Source organism: Hypanus sabinus, chromosome 18, assembly GCF_030144855.1.
Source record: "Hypanus sabinus isolate sHypSab1 chromosome 18, sHypSab1.hap1, whole genome shotgun sequence".
NCBI classification, from domain to species: Eukaryota; Metazoa; Chordata; class Chondrichthyes; order Myliobatiformes; family Dasyatidae; genus Hypanus; species Hypanus sabinus.
Window position 1 is genome coordinate 19,194,910 of NC_082723.1, and position 24,839 is coordinate 19,219,748.

General features: G+C 41.6%; 1 protein-coding gene across 6 annotated transcripts in view; it reads right to left on the reverse strand.

The window, feature by feature from the left end:
• Positions 1-24,839, reverse strand: part of setx (senataxin) — a 124,627-nt gene that overhangs the window by 8,484 nt on the left and 91,304 nt on the right. For 5 of the 6 annotated variants that reach the window (XM_059993783.1, XM_059993782.1, XM_059993784.1 and 2 more), the window contains 6 exons: positions 18,233-18,304; positions 17,715-17,864; positions 15,341-15,448; positions 14,261-14,448; positions 8,095-8,187; positions 6,509-6,685 (listed from right to left, as the gene is read on the reverse strand). In XM_059993783.1, the coding sequence (XP_059849766.1) occupies positions 6,509-6,685; positions 8,095-8,187; positions 14,261-14,448; positions 15,341-15,448; positions 17,715-17,864; positions 18,233-18,304 (788 nt within the window). Of the gene's footprint in view, positions 1-5,923; positions 5,956-6,508; positions 6,686-8,094; positions 8,188-14,260; positions 14,449-15,340; positions 15,449-17,714; positions 17,865-18,232; positions 18,305-24,839 lie in introns of all 6 variants that reach the window. The other variant, XR_009516458.1, reaches the window with a different exon arrangement.

The window sequence follows — 24,839 nt, forward strand, 5'->3', positions numbered from 1 at the left end:
CACCCCCACCAAAATAACCAGCAGGACATTGAGGAATAGATATGCAGATTAGGAAAAGGTGCAAAAACAACAGGGTTGCTGCAGTGGGTGACTTCAATTTCTCTTATATAGACCGAAATCTCCTTAGTGCAAGAGATATGCACAAGGCAGAATTTGTTAAGTACATCCAGGTGGGTTTCTTCTGCACTGCCTCCAAAGCCAGTGTATCCTTCATCAAGTAAGGAGACTAGAACTGCACGCAGTACTCCAGGTGCAGCCTCACCAGTACCCTGTACAATTGCAGCATTACCTCCTTGCTCTGAAATTCAATCCCTCTAACAAAGGAGGGCAACATTCCATTTGTCTTCTTGATAGCCTGCTGGACCTGCAAACCAACCTTTTGTGACTCATGCACAGGCATTCCCAAGTCCCTCTGCACAGCAGCATGCTGCAGTTTTTTTACCATTTAAATAATAATCTGCTCTTCCATTTTTCCTTCCAAAGCAGATGACCTCACATTTACCACATCTGCCACACCCTTGCACACCCACTTATCTATATCTCTCTGCAGACTCTCCATACTTTCTGCACAATTTGCTTTTCCACTCAATTTAGTCTAATCAGCAAACGAAGATACACTACACTTGGTCCCCTCTTCCAGATCGTTAATGTAAATCATAAACAGTTGTGGACCCAGCACCAGGTCAATTCCAGAGATGAAGGGGTTAGACTATGAGGAGAGATTGAGTCGCCTGGGACTGTACTTGCTAGAATACAGAATATGAGATCTTATAGAAACATATAAAATTATGAAAGGTATAGATAAGACAGAGGTAGGAAACTTGCTTCCACTGCTAAGTGAGACTAGAACCAGGGAACATTGCCTGAAGAATCGGGGGGAGTAGATTTAGGATGAAGATGAGGAGAAGCTGATTTTCCCAGAGAGTGGTGAATCTGTGACATTCTCTGCACAATGAAGCAGTGGAGCCTACCTCAGTAAGTATATTTAAGACAAGGTTGGACAGATTTTTGTATAGTAGGGGAAATTAAAGGTTATGGGGAAAAAGGCTGGTAGGTGGAGATGAGTCCATGGCCAGATCAGCCATGATCTTATTGAATGGCAGAGCAGTTTTGACAGGCCAGGTGGCCTAATCCAGCTCCCATTTCTTATGTTCCTTAAATTGATATGTACAAACCCCATTTCCAGAAAGGTTGGGATATTTTCCAAAATGCAATAAAAAAAATCTGTGATACGTTAATTCACGTGAACCTTTATTTAACTGACAGAAGTACAAAGAAAAGATTTTCAATAGTTTTACTGACCAACTTAATTGTATTTTGTAAATATACACAAATTTAGAATTTGATGGCTGCAACACACTCAACAAAAGCTGGAACAGAGTTAAAATAAGATTGAAAAGTGCACAGAATATTCAAGTAACACCGGTTTGGAAGACTCCACATTAAGCAGGCTAAATGGCAGCAGGTGAGGTAACATGACTGGGTGTAAAAGTAGCGTCCATCAAAGGCTCAGTCTTTGCAAGCAAGGATGGGTCATGGCTCATCCTTTTGTGCCAAAATTCGTGAGAGAATTGTTAGTCAGTTCAAAAGGAACATTTCCCAACGCAAGATTGCAAAGAATTTAGGTCTTTCAACATCTACAGTATATAATATTGTGAAAAGATTCAGAGAATTCAGAGACATCTCAGTGCGTGAAGGGCAAGGTCGGAAACCACTGTTGAATGCGCGTGATCTTTGAGCCCTCAGGTGGCACTGCCTAAGAAACTGTCATGCTACTGCGATAATTATAGCCACCTGGGCTTGGGAGTACTTCGGAAGACCACTGTCACTTAACACAGTCCGTCACTGCATCCAGAAATGCAACTTGAAACTGTATTATGCAAGGAGGAAGCCATACATCTGCTCTATGCAGAAACGCTGGCGAGTTCTCTGGGCCCGAGCTCATCTCAGATGGTTCGAAAGACTGTGGAGCTGTGTGCTGTGGTCAGATGAGTCCACATTTCAGCTAGTTTTTGGAAAAAACAGGCGTTGAGTTCTTCGTGCCAAAGATGAAAACAACTATCCTGAATGTTATCAGCGAAAGGTGCAAAAGCCAGCATCTGTGATGGTATGGGGGTGCATCAGTGCCCACGGCATGGGTGAGTTGCATGTATCTAAAGGTACCGTTGACTCTGAGGCGTATATTAGGATTTTAGAGAGACATATGTTGCCATCAAGGCGACGTCTCTTCCCGGGACGTCCATGCTTATTTCAGCAGGACAATGCCAGATCACATTCTGCACGGGCTACAACAGCGTGGCTTTGTAGACACAGAGTGTGTGTGGTTGACTGGCCTACTGCCAGTCCAGATCTATCTCCTATTGAAAATGTATGGCGCATCATGAAGAGGAGAATCAGACAACGGAGACCACGGACTGTTGAGCAGCTGAAGTCTTATATCAAGCAAGAATGGACAAAATTTCCAATTGCAAATCTACTACAATTAGTATCCTCAGTTCCAAAACGATTAAAAAGTGTTATTAAAAGGAAACGTGATGTAACACAATGGTAAACATGCCTCTGTCCCAACTTTTGTTGAGTGTGTTGCAGCCATCAAATTTTAAATTTGTGTTTATTTACAAAATACAATTAAGTTGGTCAGTAAAACTATTGAAAATCTTTTCTTTGTACTTTTGTCAGTTAAATAAAGGTTCATGTGAATTAACATATCACAGATTTTTGTTTTTATTGCATTTTGGAAAATATCCCAACTTTTCTGGAAATGGGGTTTGTAGATAATCCAACAAAAGGACAAGTCTTATAGGACCTAATGTTGAATAATGAGCCTGGCTAGGTAACTGACCCTTCAGTGGGAAAAGGATTAGGGAACTGTGATTACAACTCCTTATGGATTAAGATAGTTATAGATAAGCTTGTGGAAGTGTATTAAATTGGAGCTGGGCAAATTACAAGAGCATCAGGCAGGAACAAAGGAAAGTTAATTGGAAACAGCTGCTTTTAGACAAGTCCATATCTGACACATGGAGGGTGTTTAAAGATCAGCTGCAGAATGCAGAACAGATATATTCCAAGTAAGAAGGAAGGAAAAGGATGATGTTAAGTCAAGATAAAAGGAAACGTATATAAAATTTGGGAAACTAAAATCAAACTGAACCCTTGAGGTTTATAAAGCAACCAGAATAGAACTTAATAAGGGAATTAAGAAAACCAGGAAGGACTATGAAAAATCCTTAGCAAGAAGGATTAAAGAGAATCCCAAGCCATTCTATACACACATAAAAGGGATAACTAGGGAAGAGGGTCAGACCACTCAAGGATAAAGGGAACATGTACTTGGAGGGAGAGGATGTAGTTGAGGTCCTAAATGAGTACCCTGCATCAGTATTTACCAAGGAGAAGGATGTGGAGGATACGGAGATCAGTGTGGAGTGTACTAATTTGTTTGGGCATTTCAAGATAAAGGAGGTAGTGTTCTCTAGAAGAACATTAAGGTGGATAAGTGCCCAGGGCCTGATGAAAAATACTTCCAAATTATTGAGAGACACAGGAGATAAGATTATTAGAGCCTTGACCACTATCTGTGTCCTCTCCAGCCACAGGTGAGGTTCCAGAGGAATAACAAGTAATTAATATTCCATTATTCAAGAAGGGAAATAGGGATAATCCTGGAAACTATTGTATCATGTCAGAGGTAGGGAAAATGTCAGAGAGGATTCTTGGGGATAGGATATATGAGTATTTGAAAAACCATGACCTAATTAGGGACAATCAGCATGGTTTTGCGTGGGTAAGTTATGTCTTACTATCCTGATTTGAGTTTTTCAAGGAGGTGACCAAGGTGATTGATAAAGGAAGAGCTGTGGATGTTGTCTTCTGTAAATGAACTTTAGTAAGGCATCTGAGAAGTCTCTCATGGGAGGCTCATCCAAAAGATTAAAATGCATGATATCCATGGTGAGTTGACTCTTTGAGTTTAAAACTGGCTTGACTATAGAAAAGGGAGGGTAGTGGTTGATGGGACTTATTCTGGCTAGAGGGCTGTGATCAGCGATGTTCCACAGAGATCCATACTAGGACCTCTGCTGTGTGAGATAAACAACTTAGGTGCAAACAGATGGGTGAGTTAGTAAGTCTGCAGATGATATGAAGAGTGGTGTTGTTGTGGAGAGGGTAGAAGATGGCAAAGGATATTGCAGCATATATTCAGTTGCACCTATGTGCAGAAAAATGGCACATATTAACCTGGCCAAATGTGAAATGTTGCACTTTAGGAAGTCACATGTAAAGACACTTTTAATAGCAGGACTCTTAACACTATAATGAGCATAGAGATGAAGGAGTCCAAAACCATAGTTCTCTTAAAGTGGCTATAAAAAGGTTAATAGGGTGATAAAGAAGGCACAGTTGACTTGATTAATTGAGGAATGGAGTTCAAGAATTCGGAAGTATGTTGCACCTTATAAAACTCTAGCTAAGCTGCATCTGGAGTATTGCATCAGTTCTGATTACCTCATTAAAGGGAAGATGTTGAGGTTTTGGAGAGGGTGCAGGAGGGTGCTGTGTGGATTTGAGTGTGCGGAGAAGTTGGACAAACATGGGTAGTTTTATTTCCTGGGGAGACTGAGGGGATTGCAGATAGAGGCTTATAAGATTGAGAGGTATAAATGGAGCAGACAGTAGTATCTTTTATCACAGGGCTGAAATGTCTAATACCAAAAGGTAAACATTTCAGATGAGAGGGGGTTAATTTCAAAGGAAATGTGTTGAGCAAGCTTGTTTATGTTATATATACAGAGTTATGGGTGCCTGGACTGTATTGTCAGGGATGGTCATGGAGGCAAAGAAGAGGCTTTTAGATACGCAGATGAACGTGTAGGAAATGGAAGGATATGGATATTGTACAGGCAGAAAGGATCAGTTTAACTGAGCATTTGATTACTAATTTAATTAGTTTGGCACAACTTTGTGGGCCAAAGGACTAGTTTCTGCACTATATTAATCTATGTTCTTGTAATGTGAAAGGTTAGTTTACTTGTCAGGTGAAAGCCGCTTCTGCCATGCTAGTCATTGATTGGCCCATTTGACGACACATTAGCTCTTTTCCATTGATTATTCTGCGTGTCATGGCACTGGTTTTGGGTTCTGGCCACATCAGGGGTATCCGGGGTTATCAGGAGTGCTGTGTACGCAGGGCCCTTTGTATTATTAAGGATCTCACCCATTCATCCAACAACTCCTTTGACTTTCTACCATCAAGCAGGAGACTACAATGCATTAAAACAAGAACGGCCAGGATGAGAAACTTGATCTTCCCTCAGGCCATTAGGCTTTTGAACTCTCTGCCACGATGTATTTGAAGTGTCACTGGTTAACCTGTTCCATACATTACAATATTTAATATTAATGCACTTTAGTTTGTTATTTGTGTGTGATTCATCTGTAGATTTTATCCTCATCTTCATACGTTATCATGTGTTATGTGTACTATTGTGCTTTACACTCTGGTTTAGAGAAGTGTTTCATTTCCATATACATTATATACATGAACTGTTTATAATTAAATAATAATAAACTTGACTTCAACAGCACGTGCAACAGACTTGGGCTCTTTCCTTTGTCTCCAGAGGGTCCTCTTCTCACTGAGATGCTGAAGAACCACTGGGAAAGTATGCTGCAGATATAGGATATATAATACAGCTAAGCATCTGTTGAATGTTTAGTTTTGTCGTTGTGTAACTTAGGAAGACTTAAAGTACCTGTTGAGTTTAAAGTGTTACTGAACGTTTAGTGTCATAGTTTTTGTAACAGGGTGGCTTAGCTGAGTACTTGTTTGACTTAGATGCTTGGTTGAGTATTTTACTGCTTGTCTGTAAATAAATGGTTAATGCACTTATTTGTAATCAGCATCTCCAGCCTCACTTACCAAATTAATGAACATGCTTCCCCTCAACAAGTCTATGAAAAACAAAGAATTTCATTTCAGTCAGCTTGCTGTACCAAGTCAAAAGTTTGTAATCAGAGAGAAAACCAGAATCAAAACTGCATAAAAAGGGCAGTAGTTGGTAGTTATTTAACAGGAGCAGCACTACGAGACAATGTGGTGAAATTACTCCAGCCTAACATGGCATGTGCATTTTGAAATAGTCCAGGAACTGGCTCCAAAAGTTCCATTAGAGCTGATCTCATTACTTCCATAAATCTTAGCAAACAGGATGAAAACTTTATTGGTACAGTTAGGCCACTAGTTGGTAGCCTAAGCACTTATCCAGAGTCAAAAGAAGCAGAGAAAATACCACAAAATTAAGGACAGGCAACATTGTAGGTGCCAAAACTCAATTTTGGTGCTCAAGATGAAAAATTAGCTCAACAGAGCAAGACATTTTACTTAAGAACACGGTCTTCTCTTTTACAATTTGATTATGATTTAGGCAAATAAAGAAAAATGTATTCAAAGTTATAAGTTTAAAACAAATGATACAAATGTTTCTAATATATACTCTTCACATACCTGCCGTTTTCAAGCCTATCCTTTCTACATTCGTGCTCAATTTGATTGATGATCTCCTGTTTCTGTGCATTATATGGTGTGATCACTCCAAGTTTACGGCAACTTCCCTTGTGCTTCTCTGCAATCATACTGATTAAAGCCATCACCAATTTCACTTCCTGTGGGTTAGCATAAGAGCTGCAATAAAAGGTTGAATGAAGACATAAGGCAAAAGATGAAGTAACCATGATAAGCCCTGGTTAAGAATTCACTTTAAAGTGTTAGAATCAAAGAAACAGGCCCTTCAGCCTATCAATTTGTAACAGAACAATGAATCTGCCTAGTCCCATTAACCTGCATCCAGACTATAGCCCTACATACCCCTCCCATCCATGTATTTATTCAAATTTCCCTTACACGTTGAAACCAGAGCACCAACCACCACTTCTGCAGGCAGCTCATTCCAACTCTCACCATCCTATGAGTAAAGATCCCTCTCGTTTTCCATTTAAGCATCTCACCTTTAACCCATGACCTATAGTTCTCTTGCCTAACCTCAGTGCAAAAAACCTGTTTGCATTTACCCTATCTATACCCCCCTCAATTTTGTATACCTCTATCAATCCTCTCCTCATTCTTCTATGTGCTAAGAAATTTGTTCTATTTCTTATTAAATTATAAGCAGTATCAACTAAATAATTCCCCACATTACAGTACAATTGCAATACTTATTTAATAAAAATAGTGCTTAGATTTAAAATAACTATTAGGTGGTGATCAACACACAAAATATATCCTGTAGTAGTTTAAACACCAAACTCAAAAAGCAATACATTATCCTTATCGGATTGTAAATGATGAGACTGCAAAGCTCTCAAGCAGCTGAATTAAACTCGAGTGGCAGAATGTTCATTACATTCACTTCTACTCTCTTGAGCAGTAAGGAATGTCTTCTCAATAGCTGCTAAAATAAAACCTTCTATATACTCAGTGGCCACTGTAAACCTGCTCAATAATGCAAATATGAAATCAGCCAATCATGTGGCAGCAACTCAATGCATAAAAGCATGCAGATACGGTCAAGAGGTTCAGTTGTTCAGATGAAATATCAGAATGGGGAAGAAATGTGTTCTAAGTGGCCTTGATCATGGAATGATTATTGGTGCCAAAGAAAAAAACATCCAGAGAGTGGCAGTCCTATGGGCAAAAACATCTTGATAATGAGAGAGGTCAGAGGAGAATGGCCAGACAGGTTCAAGCTGACAGGAAGGTGACAGTAGCTAATATGCCCATGCGTTACAATAGTGGTTTGCAGAAAAACATCTCTGAATGCACAGGATGTTGAACCGCAAAGTGAATGTGCTACAACAGCAGAAAACAAGGAACATACATTCAGTGGTCAGTTAATTAGGTTAAAGGAGGTACCTAATAAAGTATCCACTGAGTGTATATTGCTTATTATGTTAAAAACAAGACAATCCACAAAAGCACGGAGTGTTCTGACAGGAAGTATAGCTCCCATCTATCTGCTCAGTTCTAGCAGTCACTCTGTCATGCACATGAATACAAAATAAAACAAAGGGGAAACAACAAGGCATAGAACATACTCTTTATCCCTGCGTTCATATCCATCTGTCACATCAAATAACATATACGACTGAAAAGGCCAGCTAAGCCGACACCGCTCCACCTCTACATTTCTGAAAAACACAGGAGTGAGAGGATGGAGGAGATCAGAAATAGTCACATTAATTTCTTATGTATAACAAAAGCCATTAAAATTACATTTCAAAACATCGTTAAAAGGAAACATTCATTTTGAAATTAGAGCATTGCATTCCTTAACATTCAAAATTACAAGAGTGGCAATGCATTAAATATCTGTGTGTCAATAGCTTAACAGACTGTATAGATTAAATTGAGACAACAGCATTCCGAAGCCTGAAGAACTTCTATGATGTACGAAAGCCAAAGGAACCTTAAGATGCTGGAAGCTGGAGTAAGAAGCAAACTGATAGAGGAACTCAGTGGAGGCACTTTGGGACGATATTCTACATCAGGACTGACAGCACAGTAGACAGAGAGCCTGTGTAAAGAGGTGGGGGGGTAGGGAAGGCAGGGGCCTGAAGGTGACGAGGGGAATGATATACAGATAAAGTTAGGCAGGTGGGGGTAGGGGGAAAAGGGGGACACAACAACATAGGGTGCAGGATATGGAATCTGAGAGAGGGAAATGGTTCCACATATCACCTTCCTTAACTTGCAGCCCACTGTTGTCTCCACATCAACTGGCATTCAAATCTACTCCCCAGCTCCACTTGTCCATCATCCCCCTCGTTACCCAGTTCTACCTACTGCCTGTCAGCCCTTCTCCTCTCTATAATGCCATCTCCCCTCTACACTCTCAGACCTGATGCAGGGTCTTGATCCAAAACGTCACTCTGCCTCCATAGAGCTCCTCAGCAGTTTGTCCATAGGCTCCACACGGAAGGTTAGTTAGGAAGGTTCAATCGTTAGGCATTAAGATTGAAGTAGTAAAATGGATTCAACAGTGGCTGGATGGGAGATGCCAGAGAGTAGTGGTGGATAACTGTTTGTCAGGTTGGAGGCTGGTGATTAGAGGTGTGCCTCAGAGATCTGTACTGGGTCCAATGTTGTTTGTCATATACATTAATGATCTGGATGATGGGGTTGTAAATTGGGTTAGTAAGTATGCAGATGATACTAAGGCAGGTGGCGTTGTGGATAATGAAGTAGGTTTTCAAAGCTTGCAGAGAGATTTAGGCCAGTTAGAAGAGTGGGCTGAATGATAGCAGATGGGAATTTAATGCTGATTAGTGAGAGGTGCTACATTTTGGTAGGAATAATCGAAATAAGACATACATGGTAAATGGTAGGGCATTGAAGAATACAGTAGAACAGAGTAATCTAGGAACAAAGGCACATAGTTCCCTGAAGGTGGAATCTCATGTGGATAGGGTGGTGAAGAAAGCTTTTGGTATGCTGGCCTTTATAAATCAGAGCATTGAGTATAGGAGTTCGGATGTAATGTTAAAATTGTACAAGGCATTGGTAAAGCCGAATTTGGAGTATTGTGTACAGTTCTGGTGACCAAATTATAGGAAAGATGTCAACAAAAGAGAAGAGTTACTAGAATGTTACCTGGGTTTCAGCACCTAAGCTACAGGGAATGGTTGAACAAGTTAGGTCTTTATTCTTTGGGGTCCAGAAGGTTGAGGGGGGACTTGATTGAGGTATTTAAAATTATGAGGGGGATAGATAGAGTTGACGTGGATAGGCTTTTTCCATTGAGAGTAGGGGAGATTCAAACAATAGGACATGTGTTGAGAGTTAGGGGGCAAAAGTTTAGAGGTAACACGAGGGGGAATTTCTTTACTCAGAGTGGTAGCTGTGTGGAATGAGCTTCCAGTAGAAATGGTAGAGGCAGGTTCGGTATTGTCTTTTAAAGTAAAATTGGATAGGTATATGGACAGGAAAGGAATGGAGGGTTATGGGCTGAATGCGGGCCAGTGGGACTAGGTGAGAGTTAGCATTCAACATGGACTGGAAGGGCTGAGATGGCCTGTTTCCGTGCTGCAATTGTTATATGGTTATATAGTTATGACTTTTATTTCAAGTCATGTAGGCAGGTGAATACTCCCATCAATGAGGAAGCTTATTTGCATTAATATAAATGTACACAAATAAGTCACATTAATGATGACTATGCATTCTGTAAAATAATTCAAATTTAGGAGTGAAAAAATACTTATATAGAGACTACTTTGAAATACAGCATTCATACTGAACTCTCCAGAAAAATGTAGTACAAACATATATTTTCTACTTGGAAGAATAATTTTCCAAGTCTTTATAAAAAAGTTCAATACGAAAATATTTTTTAACTAGACTTCATAAAAGTAAAACAGCAGCAGGTCAAATTCCTAAAGGCTTGTCAATTTTACTACTCGGGGTAAAAGAGAGGCAAGACTGCACAGGCGCGTGACATCAGCCAGTAGAGAGTGAAAGGTCTAAAAAGAAGACCACCATATCCAGCAGGCAGCAGAGTGATGGGCCTTTGGCTCAAGGGGCTTAGGCGGTAACGGGACGAAGTGAAGTAGGTCTACCTGTGGTAATTGCAGAAAAGTAGTAATGTGTGTGTGGTGCCAGTTTTCTGTGCTTGGTGTCAGATGCGGGAGGTCCTGGAGTCTCCCAGCCTCCCGGACGGCCATATCTGCACCAGGTGTGTTGAGCTGCAGCTCCTAAGGGACCGAGTTAGGGAAAAGGAGATGCAGCTCGATGACTTTCACCTGGTCAGGGTGAGCGAGGAAGTGATAGAAAGGAGTTATAGGCAGGTGGTTACACCAGGGCCATGGGAGACAGTCACAGTCCGGAGGGAGAAGGGGAAGAGTCAGGTACTAGAGAGTACCCCTGTGGCTGTACCCTTTGACAATAAGTACTCCTGTTTGAGTACTGTTGGGGGGGGGGGGGGGGGAACAGCCTACCTGGGGGAAGCAACAGTGGCTGTGCCTCTGGCACAGAGTCTGGCCCTGTGGCTCAAAAGGGTAGGGAAAGGAAGAGGAAGGCAGTTGTGATAGAGGACTCTATTGTTAGGGGGTCAGACAGGTGATTCTGTGGACGCAGGAAAGAAACTCGGATGATAGTTTGCCTCCCAGGTGCCAGGGTCCGGGATGTTACTGATTGCGTCCAAGATATCCTGCAGTGGGAGGGAGAACAGCCAGAGGTCGTGGTACATATTGGTAACAATGACATTGGTTGGAAAAGGGAAGAGGTCCTGAAAAAAAGACTACAGTGAGTTAGGAAGGAAGCTGAGAAACAGGACCGCAAAGGTAGTAATCTTGGGATTACTGCCTGTGCCACGTGACAGTGAGAATAGGAATAGGATGAGGTGGAGGATAAATACGTGGCTGAGGGACTGGAGCAGGCGGCAGGGATTCAGATTTTTGGATCATTGGGACCTCTTTTGGGGCAGGTGCAACCTGTACAAAAAGGATGGGTTGTACTTGAATCCCAGGGGGACCAATATCCTGGCGGGGAGGTTTGCTAAGGCTGCTGGGGAGAGCTTAAACTAGAATTGTTGGGAGGATGGGAAACGAACTAAAGAGACTGGGGAAGACAAGGTTGGCTCACAAATAGAGAAAGCTTGTAGATGGTGCGAGAGGGAGGATAGGCAGGTGATAGAGAAGGGACAGCTGAAGAAAAGGAGGATGCCACGGAGGGATTGTCTACGGAGTCTCTGTGGGTGGAGGTTAGGAACAGGAAGGGGTCAATAACCTTAATGGGTGTTTTCTTATGGGTCGCCCAATAGTAACAGGGATATCGAGGAGCAGATAAGGAAACAGATCCTGGAAAGGTGTAATAATAGAGTTGTCATGATGGGAGATTTTAATTTCCCAAATATCGACTGGCATCTCCCTAGAGCAAGGGGTTTAGATGGGGTGGAGTTTGTTAGGTGTGTTCAGGAAGGTTTCTTGACACAATATGTAGATAAGCCTACAAAAGGAGAGGCTGTACTTGATTTGGTATTGGGAAATGAACCCGGTCAGGTGTCAGATCTCTCAGTGGGAGAGCATCTTGGAGGTAGTGATCATAATTCTATCTCCTTTACAATAGCATTGGAGAGATAAGAACAAACAAGTTAAAAAAGCGTTTAATTGGAGTAAGGTGAATTATGAAGCTATCAGGCAGGAAACTGAATGCTTAAATTGGAAACTGATGTTCTCAGGGAAAAGTACAGAAGAAATGTGGCAAATCTTCAGGGGATATTTGTGTGGGTTCTGCATAGGTACATTCCAATGAGACAGGGAAGTTATGGTAGGGTACAGGAACCGTGGTGTACAAAGGCTGTAATACATCTAGTCAAAAAGAAAAGAAAAGCTTACAAAAGGTTCAGAGAGCTAGGTAATGTTAGAGATCTAGAAGATTATAAGGCTAACAGGAGAGAGCTTAAGGAGGAAATTAGGAAAGCCAGAAGGGGCCATCAGAAGGCCTTGGTGGGCAGGATTAAGGAAAACCGCAAGGCATTCTATCAGTATGTGAAGAGCAAGAGGATAAAACGTGAAAGAATAGGATCTATCAAGCGTAACAGTGGGAAAGTGTGTACGGAACTGGAGGAAATAGTAGAGGTACTTAATGAATACTTTACTTCAGTATTCACTATGGAAAAGGATCTTGGTAATTATAGTGATGTCTTGCAGCAGACTGAAAAGCTTGAGCTTGTAGATATTAAGAAAGAGGATGTGCTGGAGCTTTTGGAAAGCATCAAGTTGGATAAGTCGCCGGAACCGGATGAAATGTACCCCAGGCTACTGTGGGAGGAGAAGGAGAAGATTGCTGAGCCTCTGGCGATGATCTTTGCATCATCAATGGGGATGGGACAGGTTCCAGAGGATTGGAGGGTTGTAGATGTTGTTCCTTTATTTAAGAAAGGGAGTAGAGATAGCCCAGGAAATTGTAGACCAGTGAGTCTTACCTCAGTGGTTGGTAAGTTGATGGAGAAGATCCTGAGAGGCAGGATTTATGAACATTTGGAGAGGTATAATATGATTAGTAGTAGTCAGCATGGCTTTGTCAAGGGCAGGTCGTGTCTTATGAGCTTGAATGAATTTTTTGAGGATGTGATTAAACACGTTGATGAAGAAAGAGCAGTAGATGTAGTGTATATAGATTCCAAAAAGGCATTTGATAAGGTACACTATGCAAGGCTTATTGAGAAAGTAAGGATGCAAAGGATCCAAGGGGACATTGCTTTGTGGATCCAGAACTGGCTTGCCCACAGAAGGCAAAGAGTGGTTGTAGATGGGTCATATTCTGCATGGAGGTCAGTGGAGTGCCTCAGGGATCTGTTCTGGGACCCTTACTCTTTGTGATTTTTATAAATGACCTGGATGAGGAAGTGGAAGGATGGGTTAGTAAGTTTGCTTATGACACAAAAGTTGGAAGTGGTGTGGGTAGTGTGGAGGGCTGTCAGGTTGCAGCGGGACATTGATAGGATGCAAAACTGGGCTGAGAAGTGGCAGATGGAGTTCAACCCAGCTAAGTGTGAAGTGGTTCATTTTGGTAGGTCAAATATGATGGCAGAATATAGTATTAATGGTAAGACTCTTGGCAGTGTAGAGGATCAGAGGGATTGGAGGGGGTCCGAGTCCATAGGACACTCAAAGCAGCTGTGCAGGTTAACTCTGTGGTTAAAAAGGCATATGGTGTATTGGCCTTCATTAATTGTGGAATTGAATTTAGGAGTTGAGAGGTAATGTTGCAGCTATATAGGATCCTGGTCAGACCTCACTTGACTGTGCTCAATTCTGGGCGCCTCACTACAGGAAGGATGTGGAAGCCATAGAAAGGGTGCAGAGGAGATTTACAAGGATGTTGCCTGGATTGGGGAGCATGCCTTATGAGAATAGGTTGAGTGAACTCAAACTTTTCTCCATGAAGCGACGGAGGATGAGAGGTGACATAAATCATGTGGATAGTCAGAGGCTTTTTCTAAGGTAGGGACATGTTCAGTACAACTTTGTGGGCCGAAAGGCCAGTATTGTCCCATCGGTTTTCTATGTTTCTATTAGGAATGTGATTTGCTGCAGTTTTACTTTTTTCTTAAGTCTTTTGTATTATTATTGGATTTGTCAACCACTTTTCAAGCTGACATCCAGCTGAAAGACAGCATTAAGTGTAAATGTAAACAGCAAAAACTCCAGATAGATATAGATCATTCTTGAGAAACCTGCACAAGTAATAATACTCCCTTACGCGTCAGTTTTCAACTTGTTGCTATATATGTATTTGGAGGGAAACAGGCAGATGTCAGGATGCATTCTGTACTGGGTCAGCAGTAATAGGGCTGAGCCACGTCCAAAATTGCTCTGATTCACTTCGCCTTGCAGACACCTTTGTATCCGGCACATCATTGATCGACCATAGCCTAACTCTTTTGCTTTCTATAAAAAGAAAGAAGCATTAATTATTTCCCCCCAGTGATTTCCAGTAAGTGCAGGAGGAGAAGGACTTTAAGTAAACACAAAGAAATATGGTTTCTTTGTAAACATTTTAGAATAAATAAATATAAATATGGGAAACCTTGAACAAAGGTTCTAATTTTAGTATCATATCTGTATTGTAGCTGTATAATGGCTGGAACTTGCATATTGGTGAATCTAGTCAGGTACATCTTTTTCCTGTGTATACTATAGAACTGGAATGTTGAACTTTATGAAAAGCAAGTCTGGATTCAAAATGGCAGCTGATACATTTGCTTAGACAAAATAGCCCATGAAATGTTTGAAAACATCTTAACAGCTCATAAGTCTGGGAAGACTACTTTGTGCTAAAGTTGCCTGGAAGATGGAAAGAGCTTCAACCATCATAGATAAACCTTGGTACAACATTATAAAACAATGGTTAGACCACAACTGCAATATTGTGTGCAGTTCTAGTCATCATACTGTAAGGAAGACAGTGGGGAAGGTGCAGAGGAAGGGAGAGGGGGAGGGGGAAGGGGAGGAGGTACTGACTAACAGGCAAGTTCTTATCAGTGAGAGAAAATCCTTGGAAGCAGTAAACACTGTTTCAGAGTAACTTACATGTATGCTGTAACTGTAATTAGTGCATAACCACATACTGGTCAATATGCCAAAAACCTAGAGAAGAGCATTGACAAGAGAGGAACTGGTGTGAAAAGAAATTTAGTAACCAAGGTGGTTGGAGAAAGAAATTAACTAGAATGGGACCCTGCAGTTTTTGTCCAAGATATAAAATGACTGAATGATAAACAAAATTGCTCAAAATTTCCCAGCACAAGAAACTTAGTCATCTTCTAAATGTTATTCTTACCATGGAGATAATAGTTGGGGGCAGTTGCTCTGGGTCACCTACAAGAATTAGTTTGGGACAACCATACATCAATGGGATCAGTATTTCAGTTTCACATGCCTGCCCAGCCTGGAAAGAACAGAAGTAGTTTAGGCTCATTATCAGAAACACAAGAAAATCTGCAGATGCTAGAAATCCAGTAACACACACAAAATGCTGGAGGAACTCAGCAGGCCAGATCTACTGTTCTAATCACTCTTTACTTATGATTGTGAGGCTAAGCACAGCTCCAAAGCCATATTTAAATTTGCCAAAGGCATCAATCTCACTGGATGAATTAAGGGTGGTGACAAATCAGCATTCAGGAGGGAGATTGAAAATCGAGCTGCATGGTTCTCAACAACAACCTCTCACTCAATGTCAGCATGACAAAGAAGCTGTTTATTGACTTCCGGAGAAAGAAACCAGAGGTCCATGAGCCAGTCTTCATTTTACAAGGGGGGGGGGGGGGAGGAGAACAAATCAGAGCTAGAGAGGGTCAGCAACTTTCAATTCCTCTGAGTTATCTTTTCAGAGGATTTGTTCTAGGTCCAGCACGTTGAGTACTATTATGAAGTAAGCATGGCAGTACCTCTATTTTCTTAGAAGTTTGCACAAATTCAGCATGTTGTTTAAAACTCTGAATAACTTCTATAGATGCGTGTTGGAGGTATATTGACTGATTGTATCATGGCCTGGTATGGAAACACCAATGCCCTTGAATAGAAAAGTCAACAAAATATAGTGGATTCAGCCCAGTCCATCATGGGTAAAGCCTTTCCCACCAATCAGCGCATCGCAGAAAAGCAGCATCCATTATCAAGGACCCCTCAGCACCCAAGCCATGCACTCTTCTCACTGCTGCCATCAGGAAGGTGGTACAGAAGCCTCAGGACCAAAGCCACCAGGTTCAAGAATAGTTACTATCTCTCAACCATCAGGCTGTTGAACAGAGAGGATAACTTGACTCAACTTCACTGACCCCATTACTGAACTGGACTCACTTTCAAGGATTCTTCATCTCATATTTTCAATATTTATTGCTTATTTGTTTCTTTTTATATATGCACAGTATGTTGTCTTCTGCACTCCAGTTGAATGCCTTAGTTGGGCGGTCTTTCATTGATTCTGTTATGGTTATTATTCTATAGATTTATTGAGTACGCCCAGAGTTGTTATGGTGAGATACACGTACTTTGATAATAAAATTTACTTTGAACTTTACTTACCCAGTTTGTTGTTTCGTTTTGCACAATGAGTCCTCCACTCTGTTGGATGTGGTCTTCCACTGATTCTATTGTGCTTCTTGTATCTACTGTGATTGCCCCCAAGAAAAGGAATCTCAGGGATGTATATGGAGATGAAGAAATTTTAATGGTATTGGGGACGTAAGAAATGATTCTTGGATTCTTGTAAATTACGGGTTAAAATTAAGTGCCAACTTATGTGTGTTCTGTTCTGGATAGTGTATAAAGTTGTGTGTCCTGCACTGAGGAATCTGCCTGCAGATTGTTTAGATTAACAACTCACAGATGTCTCTTGAGAACAAAATGGGGGATAGGTTCACACAGGTCACAAACACCATGCCTTATGGTTTTGCACCACTGATCTAAGTTCCCTTGTTTGTTTAGGGAAAGGGGAGAACTCACTGATAAGGACAAGAATGAACATCTGTCTGTAATTAAAACCTTGATTTAGTGGACTCTCTTATCTAACTAATTAAGTTTTGCTCTAACTGACTTGGCGGGAATATCTGTTGAACTTGGTGCTCTTTGTCTCGCTAGTTCTATAAATTGTAATGTTTCTGCATATTAGACAGAGGTTTGTCACGAGCCACCAGAGGGAGAGGAATTCTGTCTCTCTGATGCTTGGCTCTGAGCCTCTCGCCGGCTGAGTTCAAACAAATAAACTGGTGAAAAGGATAACTGTTTGTGGTGTGGTTATTGGTCCGGCGAATTTGAGTTTACAGAGACACGCATGTAGTTTTAAAAATAATTTAGTTTGAACTTTAAAATTGATTTTGATCTGACAAGGGAAAGTTTAACCATGATTTTTGGGTAAAAGTCTAATCATTATAATTTCTGAGTGAAAGTGCTAGAGCACCCCACCTAATTCTATTATGAGTATTTTCACCTCACTTACAAAGGAGGCTCAACTCCACTTTGTCAGGAGCAACTGGGTAAGGCAACACCCAAAAATAAAGAATGAACTAAAACCTGCCTGTAGATTCTTGTACAATAATATCCATTCTAGCTAAATGATGCAAAAAAATCTTACTGTAATTTCAAACATTTTTTTTGTTTCAGCCTGAACACTTCACAAGATGACTACCATGGTAAAATTAATTTCCACTCACCTCATCTACAACAACACAGCTAAATGGTTCATGACCCAATTTTCGGAATGACATTTCCAAAAGCGTACTGCCACTGGTACTCAAAGTACAGCAGATGATGTGTGATTCCAGAATAACTTTTAGCTGGATGTCCTGTGTTCGACCTTGAACCTGTAAAGAACACAGTCACTAATTCATTTTGCAATACAATAATCTACTTCTGAAAATAAAGTGTCTGGTTGACTGCTTTATGCCTTGACGTGTTCTTTGAATTTACTTGCTCTTAAAATAAATTTTTATATGGTAAATAGTTTTGAATATGATAAGTTAATAAGCAGCCAATGTGAATTCTGAAGCTCAAGTTATAAATTGTGTTCAGGTTTTGCTGATACTTAAGCTAATTATTACAAGTTAAGCTAATCATTGAAAATTAAAAATGGCATTCACTTCATTTGAAATGTTTATTAAATAGACAATATAGATTGTCCTTATTTGATAGTACATGCTAAAATGGATTAAAAAATTCATTTTGCTCTTGCCTCCTTTAGCTTGCGTCCAAGTTCCGCCCTCTCTCTCTCCAATTTTCTCCTCTTTTGAATTGCCAGTTCCATCTAGGAAAGAAAATTTTGGTTTCTAAATAATATATAACATCAAGTTGCACATCACGTCAAGTCAAGTCACTTCTTATTGTCATTTTGACCATAACTGCTGGTACAGTACACAGTAAAAACGAGACAACGTTTTTTCAGGACCATGGTGCTGCATGAAACAATACAAAAACTACACTGCACTACGTAAAAACAACACAGAAAAAACTACACTACAGTCCTACCCAGGGCTGCATAAAGCGCACAAAACAGTGCAGGCATTACAATAAATAATAAGCAAGACAACAGGCACAGTAGAGGGAGTTGGTGTCAGTCCAGACTTTGAAGAGTCTGATGGCTTGGGGGAAGAAACTGTTACATAGTCTGGTTGTGAGAGCCCGAATGCTTTGGAGCCTTTTCCCAGATTATGTGGTGTAAATGTCTGTAATGGTGGGAAGAGAGACCCCCGATGATCTTCTCAGCTGACCCCACAATCCACTGCAGCGTCTTGTGATCCGAGATGGTACAATCTCCGAACCAGGCAGTGATGCAGCTGCTCAGGATGCTCTCAATATAACCTCTGTAGAATGTGATGAGGATGGGGGGTGGGAGATGGACTTCCCTCAGCCTTCGCAGAAAGTAGAGACGCTGCTGGGCTCTCTTTGCTATGGACTGGTGTTGAGGGACAAGGTGAGATTCTCTGCCAGGTGAACACCAAGAAATTTGATGCTCTTAACAATCTCTACCGAGGAGCCGTCGATGTTCAGCGGAGCGTGCTTGCTCCTGAAGTCAACAACCATCTCTTTTGTTTTGTTCACATTCAGAGACAGGTTGTTGACTCTGCACCAGTCCATTAGCCACTGCACCTCCTCTCTGTAAGCTGACTCGTCGTTCTTGCTGATGAGACCCACCACAGTTGTGTCATCAGTGAACTGATGATGTGTTTCAAGTTGTGTGTTGCAGCACAATTGTGGGTCAGCAGAGTGAACAGCAGTGGACTGAGCACGCAACCCTAGGGAGCCCCCGTGCTCAGTGTGATCGTGTTGGAGATGCTACTTCCGATCCGGACTGACTGCGGTCTTCCAGTCAGGAAGTCTAGGATCCAGTTGCAGAGGGAAGTGTTCAGGTACAGTATGCTCAGCTTTCCAATCAGTTTCTGAGGAATAATTGTGCTGAATGCTGAACTGAAGTCTATGAACAGCATTCGAACGTACGTGTCTTTTTTTTTGTCCAGGTGGAGGACGATAGCAATGGCGTTGTCTGTTGAATGGTTGGGACGGTACACAAACTGCAGGGGGTCCAACGAGGGGGGCAGCAGGGTCTTCATGAGCCTCACGATGAGCCTCTCGAAATGCTTCATGATGATGGATGTGAGTGCAACGGGACGGTAGTCAATTGAGGCAGGAAACTGAAGACATGTTAATGCCTTTACAGCAAAAATACTCTTTGATGGTATATATTTACTACTTTGATGATCTAAAGTAATTCCTTTCCCTATTCCATAGATGACTCACAAACTCTACTACCCAAATTAGAAACTCAGAATCCCCAATGGTTGATAACTTTGCTTCAACAATACCTCAACATAGCCGTGGACTGTAAAAAGATGCTAAGGTATGGGAAAATGATAAAGCAAGAATTTCAATGTTGGAGTTCTAACAAAAAAAAATCAATTGTTATCAGGTGATCTAACAACTTGACTTCAAAATTCTTAATTTTTTCCCAACTCCTTCCACACTCTCAATCATCTGGAACTTCCTCCCATCCAACAATACATGAGTTCTGTGCCCCGCTCGAAGTTTTCTTACAGTACTCTAATTTGACTGTTTCACCATTGTCATGCCTCAAGTTTTGAACTGCATTCCTAAACCTCTGCATCTTTAATCCTTTAAGCCACAAATAAGCCTTTCCATCTGCTGCCCTGTCTGAGACCTCAGACTTCATTGTATATCTTTTGTATTGGTGACATACTCAGTAGTGTATTAGTATCTTTCTTCATAGAAAATCAAATTTATAGGGTGAAATTATAGTTATGAACTTATCCCTCCAATGAAGGTGGCATTTCTTATCATAGTTGATCACTGTTTACCATTCATTATTTCAATTTGCTTTGATTTTAGCTTTCAAAATCATTTTGATTTGGTTATATTTAGTTCTTTTGGAGACAAATGGAAATTGCCTAACAAATCCAACTATTCCAGTAGGCTTCTGCCTGTTTATTGTACTTGTTTTATGTTTAGCTAATAAAATATGAATCCAAATTATGATTGATCCAACTGAGTGTAGTTAAAATTCCAAGTTATAAAATCTGTATTTGTGGTAACCAGATTTAAATTCTGATTATTAAAAATTATATGGTGGTCTTTAATTCAAGACTCGAGACTTCAGACCAGCACAAAACATTAAGGTTAACATTAAGGTTTTCTTATACAATGTATTAATGACTTGATGATCATCACAGGGTGCACTATCTCAGTGACACTGTTCTCCCTAGCCATGAACATGCTCACTAAGTTTGCTGAAACAGAGTGCAGAGGGCCCGGAATGAATTCCGCTCAACGGCAACCACCCATCAGGGCATTCATGGATGACCTCACTGTCACCACAGAATCAGCCCCAGGCTGCCGGTGGATTCTGCAGGGGCTCAAAGCTGGTGGAGTGGGCCCGGATGCATTTCAAACCAGCCAAATCAAGATCAATGGTGCTGAGGAAAGGCACGGTGGAAAACAAGTTCTGGTTCAGCATCACAGGTTCAGCCATCCCAACCATCACAGAAAAGCCAGTCAAAAGTTTAGGTAAGGTTTTTGACAGCTCTCTAAGGGACACGGCATCCATTCAGGCAACCTGCACCGAGCTGGATGGCTGGCTGAAATCTGTGGACAAGTCTGGCCTACCTGGAAAGTTCAAAGCCTGGGAAAGCATGGCATTCTTCCCAGAATCCTGTGGCCCCTCCTCATCTATGCAGTTCCAATCTCGACAGTCGAAGCCTCAGAGAGGAGGGTCAGTAAGCACCTCAGAAGATGGCTGGGGCTGCCAAGGAGCCTGAGCAGCATCGCCCTCTATGGGCACCACAACAAACTGCAACTGCCCTTCAAATCCCTGGAGGAGGAATTCAAAGTTACAAGAGCCAGAGAAGTGATACAGTACAGGGACTCAAGTGATCCGAAGGTGACTAGAGCAGGGATCCGGGTGTGGACTGGTAGGAAGTGGAGGGCAGAGGAAGCTGTTCAGGAAGCAGAGGAAAGGCTGCGTCACAGGAGGCTGGTGGGAGTGGTCACACGAGGCAGAGCTGGGCTAGGATCCTTTCCAACTCCCCAAATGGACACCATCAGAGGGAAGGAAAGATATCGCCTAGTTTAGGAGGAGGTGAGAGCAGCAGTGGAGACGAGAACCTGCAAGACTTGGACAAGATGGGAGAATGCAGTGGAGAGGAAAGTGACCTGGGCTGAGCTTTGGAAAGCCAAGCCACACTGCATCCAATTTCCCATCCAGGCAGTGTACGATGTGCTTCCAAACCCATCAAACCTGCATACATGGGGCAAAGCAGAGTCATCAGTGTGCCCACTGTGTTCCAAGCGAGGAACCCTGGAGCACATCCTCAGCAGCTGCTCAAGGGCACTTGGTGAGGGACGGTACCGATGGAGGCATGATCAGGTCCTGAAGACCATCGCTGAAGCCATCAGTGCAGGAGTGGAGTGGGTGAAGCGGTCCCGACCCTCCAAGCAGACCATTACCTTTGTAAGAGCTGGGGAGCAGCCAATACCTGCCAAGAGAACATCGGCAGGTATCCTGACCTCTGCAAGAGACTGGCAGCTGTTGGTGGACCTCGAAAAGCAGCTGAGGTTCCCCGACCATATCGCAGCCACCACCCTGCGACCAGACATTGTCCTTGTGTCTGAGACTACGAAGCAGGTGGTGATGCTGGAGCTGACAGTCCCATGGGAAGATCACTTGGAAGAGGCCTTTGAAAGGAAGCTATCTAAGTACGCAAGACTGGTCAGCAATTGCCAGCAGGCTGGAAGGAGAGCGAGGTATCTCCCAGTGGAAATTGGTTGTGGGAGATTTGCAGCCTGTTCCTTAGTCAGAGCCTACAGCAGTTTGGGCATTGAGGGAGAGAGGAAGAGGAGAGCCATCCGCAGTACCACCGATGCAGCAGAGAGGGCCTGAAGGTGGCTTTGGCTCAAGAGAGGGGAGCCATGGAGTCATGTGTAGCTAGCCATCTGGACACAAGCTGGGGTCTGATCAGCCCCAGCCGGGTCACCTGGAGAAGGATGTATGATGTTGAAAGACCCGATACACCCGATGATTCCAGGAACATCACTGATGATGTGTCCAGAAACATCAGTAGATGTATGCACACAGCACATGACTTGAGAAGAACTTGCTACCTTAATGATGAAAGTGCAGAGAAAGAGTATAACTGTATTGTACCAACTAACCATAGAGCAGACTGCTGAAGAAGTTTTGAAATAAGTGAATTGGAATTTGGATCTCAACATTCAAATGTGATGATATCTTTTGAATACCCAATAGTGAAGATCACAATGACTGCTTTTCTTGATTACCAAGGGGGGAGAGAAGGATAATAAATCAGCAATGTTGGAACAGCAGAGCACAGATGATGGGCCGAATGTCCTAATGCTACTCCCATGTCTTAAGGTCTAAAGTTAGTAACTGCCTTTTAAATTGATAGAAAGAAATTATGAACAAATTACTCTCTTGGGATCTCACAGCCACAATGACCATCAAGAGTGAACAATATGGCTCCTCATGGTTGCCCCACCATTCAATAAAATAAATACTAATCTGGATCCTTGCCTTATAGCTTGTTCTGCCTATTCCACATAACCCCCAATTTCTATATTGTCCTAATATTTATTTATATTGGTCTTCGACATATTCAGCAATTCTTGTAAAAATAATTTTAAGGATTCACAATCCTCAGATGTTTCTTCTCAACCCTGTTTATAATGGCAACTCCCTACTCTGTATCTATTACTTCTTTCTAGATTTATACATATCTTCTCAGCATTGACCATTAAAATACTGCTTTAATAAGGCTCATTTTCATCCTTCTAAACTTTAAGGCGTATAAGCCCAACCTGTCCTTCACCCCAGGATTCAATCTTCAAGTATATCGCTCCTTAAAATCAGGATGCAAAACTAAAAGACAAGTACAGCTTCATTAAAAACTAAGGTGATTTTGGCAAATGTGGTGCATCAAGAGGAAAAAAATTTTGGGAAGTAAAATTGAATAATGACAAGTCATATCAGATAAACAACACTTATGACACAAATTAAGTTTTAACTACTAAGAAATCCACTAATACTACTGATGTGAAACAATACAGAATTCATGATCTGCCACATTTAACCACCTAGGCTTGAAAACCCACGTGTTAAATTTGGAGCTGATGAAAATGATAAAACAGAAAAACAGAGGTGTAACCTAAATGGAACAAAAGCAAATACATAGCTGCAGTGTGACACTAACAAAATCTTGGAGAAATTCAGCAATTCAGAAAGTAGATGTTTCAAGCTAAGATGTGCCTGGTTCCGATGAAGGATCTCAGCCTGAAACATCAGCTTTTCCATAGATGCTGCCTTACCTACTGAGCTCCTCCAGCATTTTGTGTCTGCTGTTTTGAATTTCCAGCATCTACAGAATCTCATATTTAAGCACTAAATGTAGTTACATTAGAAAATTAAAGACTGGATGACTGTTTAGGTATTAAGAATTTTTCAGAAACAACTTTCAAGTGACTTCAGGAGGAGGAAATCTGAGGTTCACCAGCCAGTCCTCATGGGAGGATCAGAGTGGATAAGGTCAGCAACTTTAAACTCCTCAGTGTTGTTATTTCAGAGGACCTGTCCTGAGCCCAGCACGTAAGTGCCATTACAAAGAAAGCACTGCAGTGCCTCTACTTCCTTAGGTGTTTGTGAAAATTTAGCATAACATATTTAAATCTTTGACAAACTTCTATAGATCTGTTGTGGAGAGTATATTGACCAGCTGCATCAGGACCTGGTATGGAAACACCAATGTCCTTAAACAGCAAAATCCTACAAAAAGTAGTAGATACGACCCAGTCTATTACAATAAAACCCTCCCCACCATTGAGCACATCTACACAGTGTTGTTGTCACAGGAAAACAGCATCCAACATCAGGGACCCCCATCATCCAGGCATCACTGCTGCCATCAGGAAGGTACAGAAACCTGAGGACTCACACCACCAGGTTCAAGAACAGTTATTACTTCCTAACCAAAGGGGATAACTCCACTTGCCCAATTATTATACATTCTCACAACCCAAGGACTCGCTATCTAGAGCTCTTCATCTCATGTTCTCGGCATTTATTGCAAACTTATTATTATTATATCTTTCTTTCTGTATTTGCATATTTGTCTTTTGTGCACTGGTTAGGTGCCCAAGTTGGTGCAGTCTTTCACTGATTATATTATGTATTTATTTAGTATGCCCGCAAGAAAATGAATCTCAGGGTTGTATATGGTGACGTATCTGTACTTTGATAACAAGTTTACTTTGAACTTTTG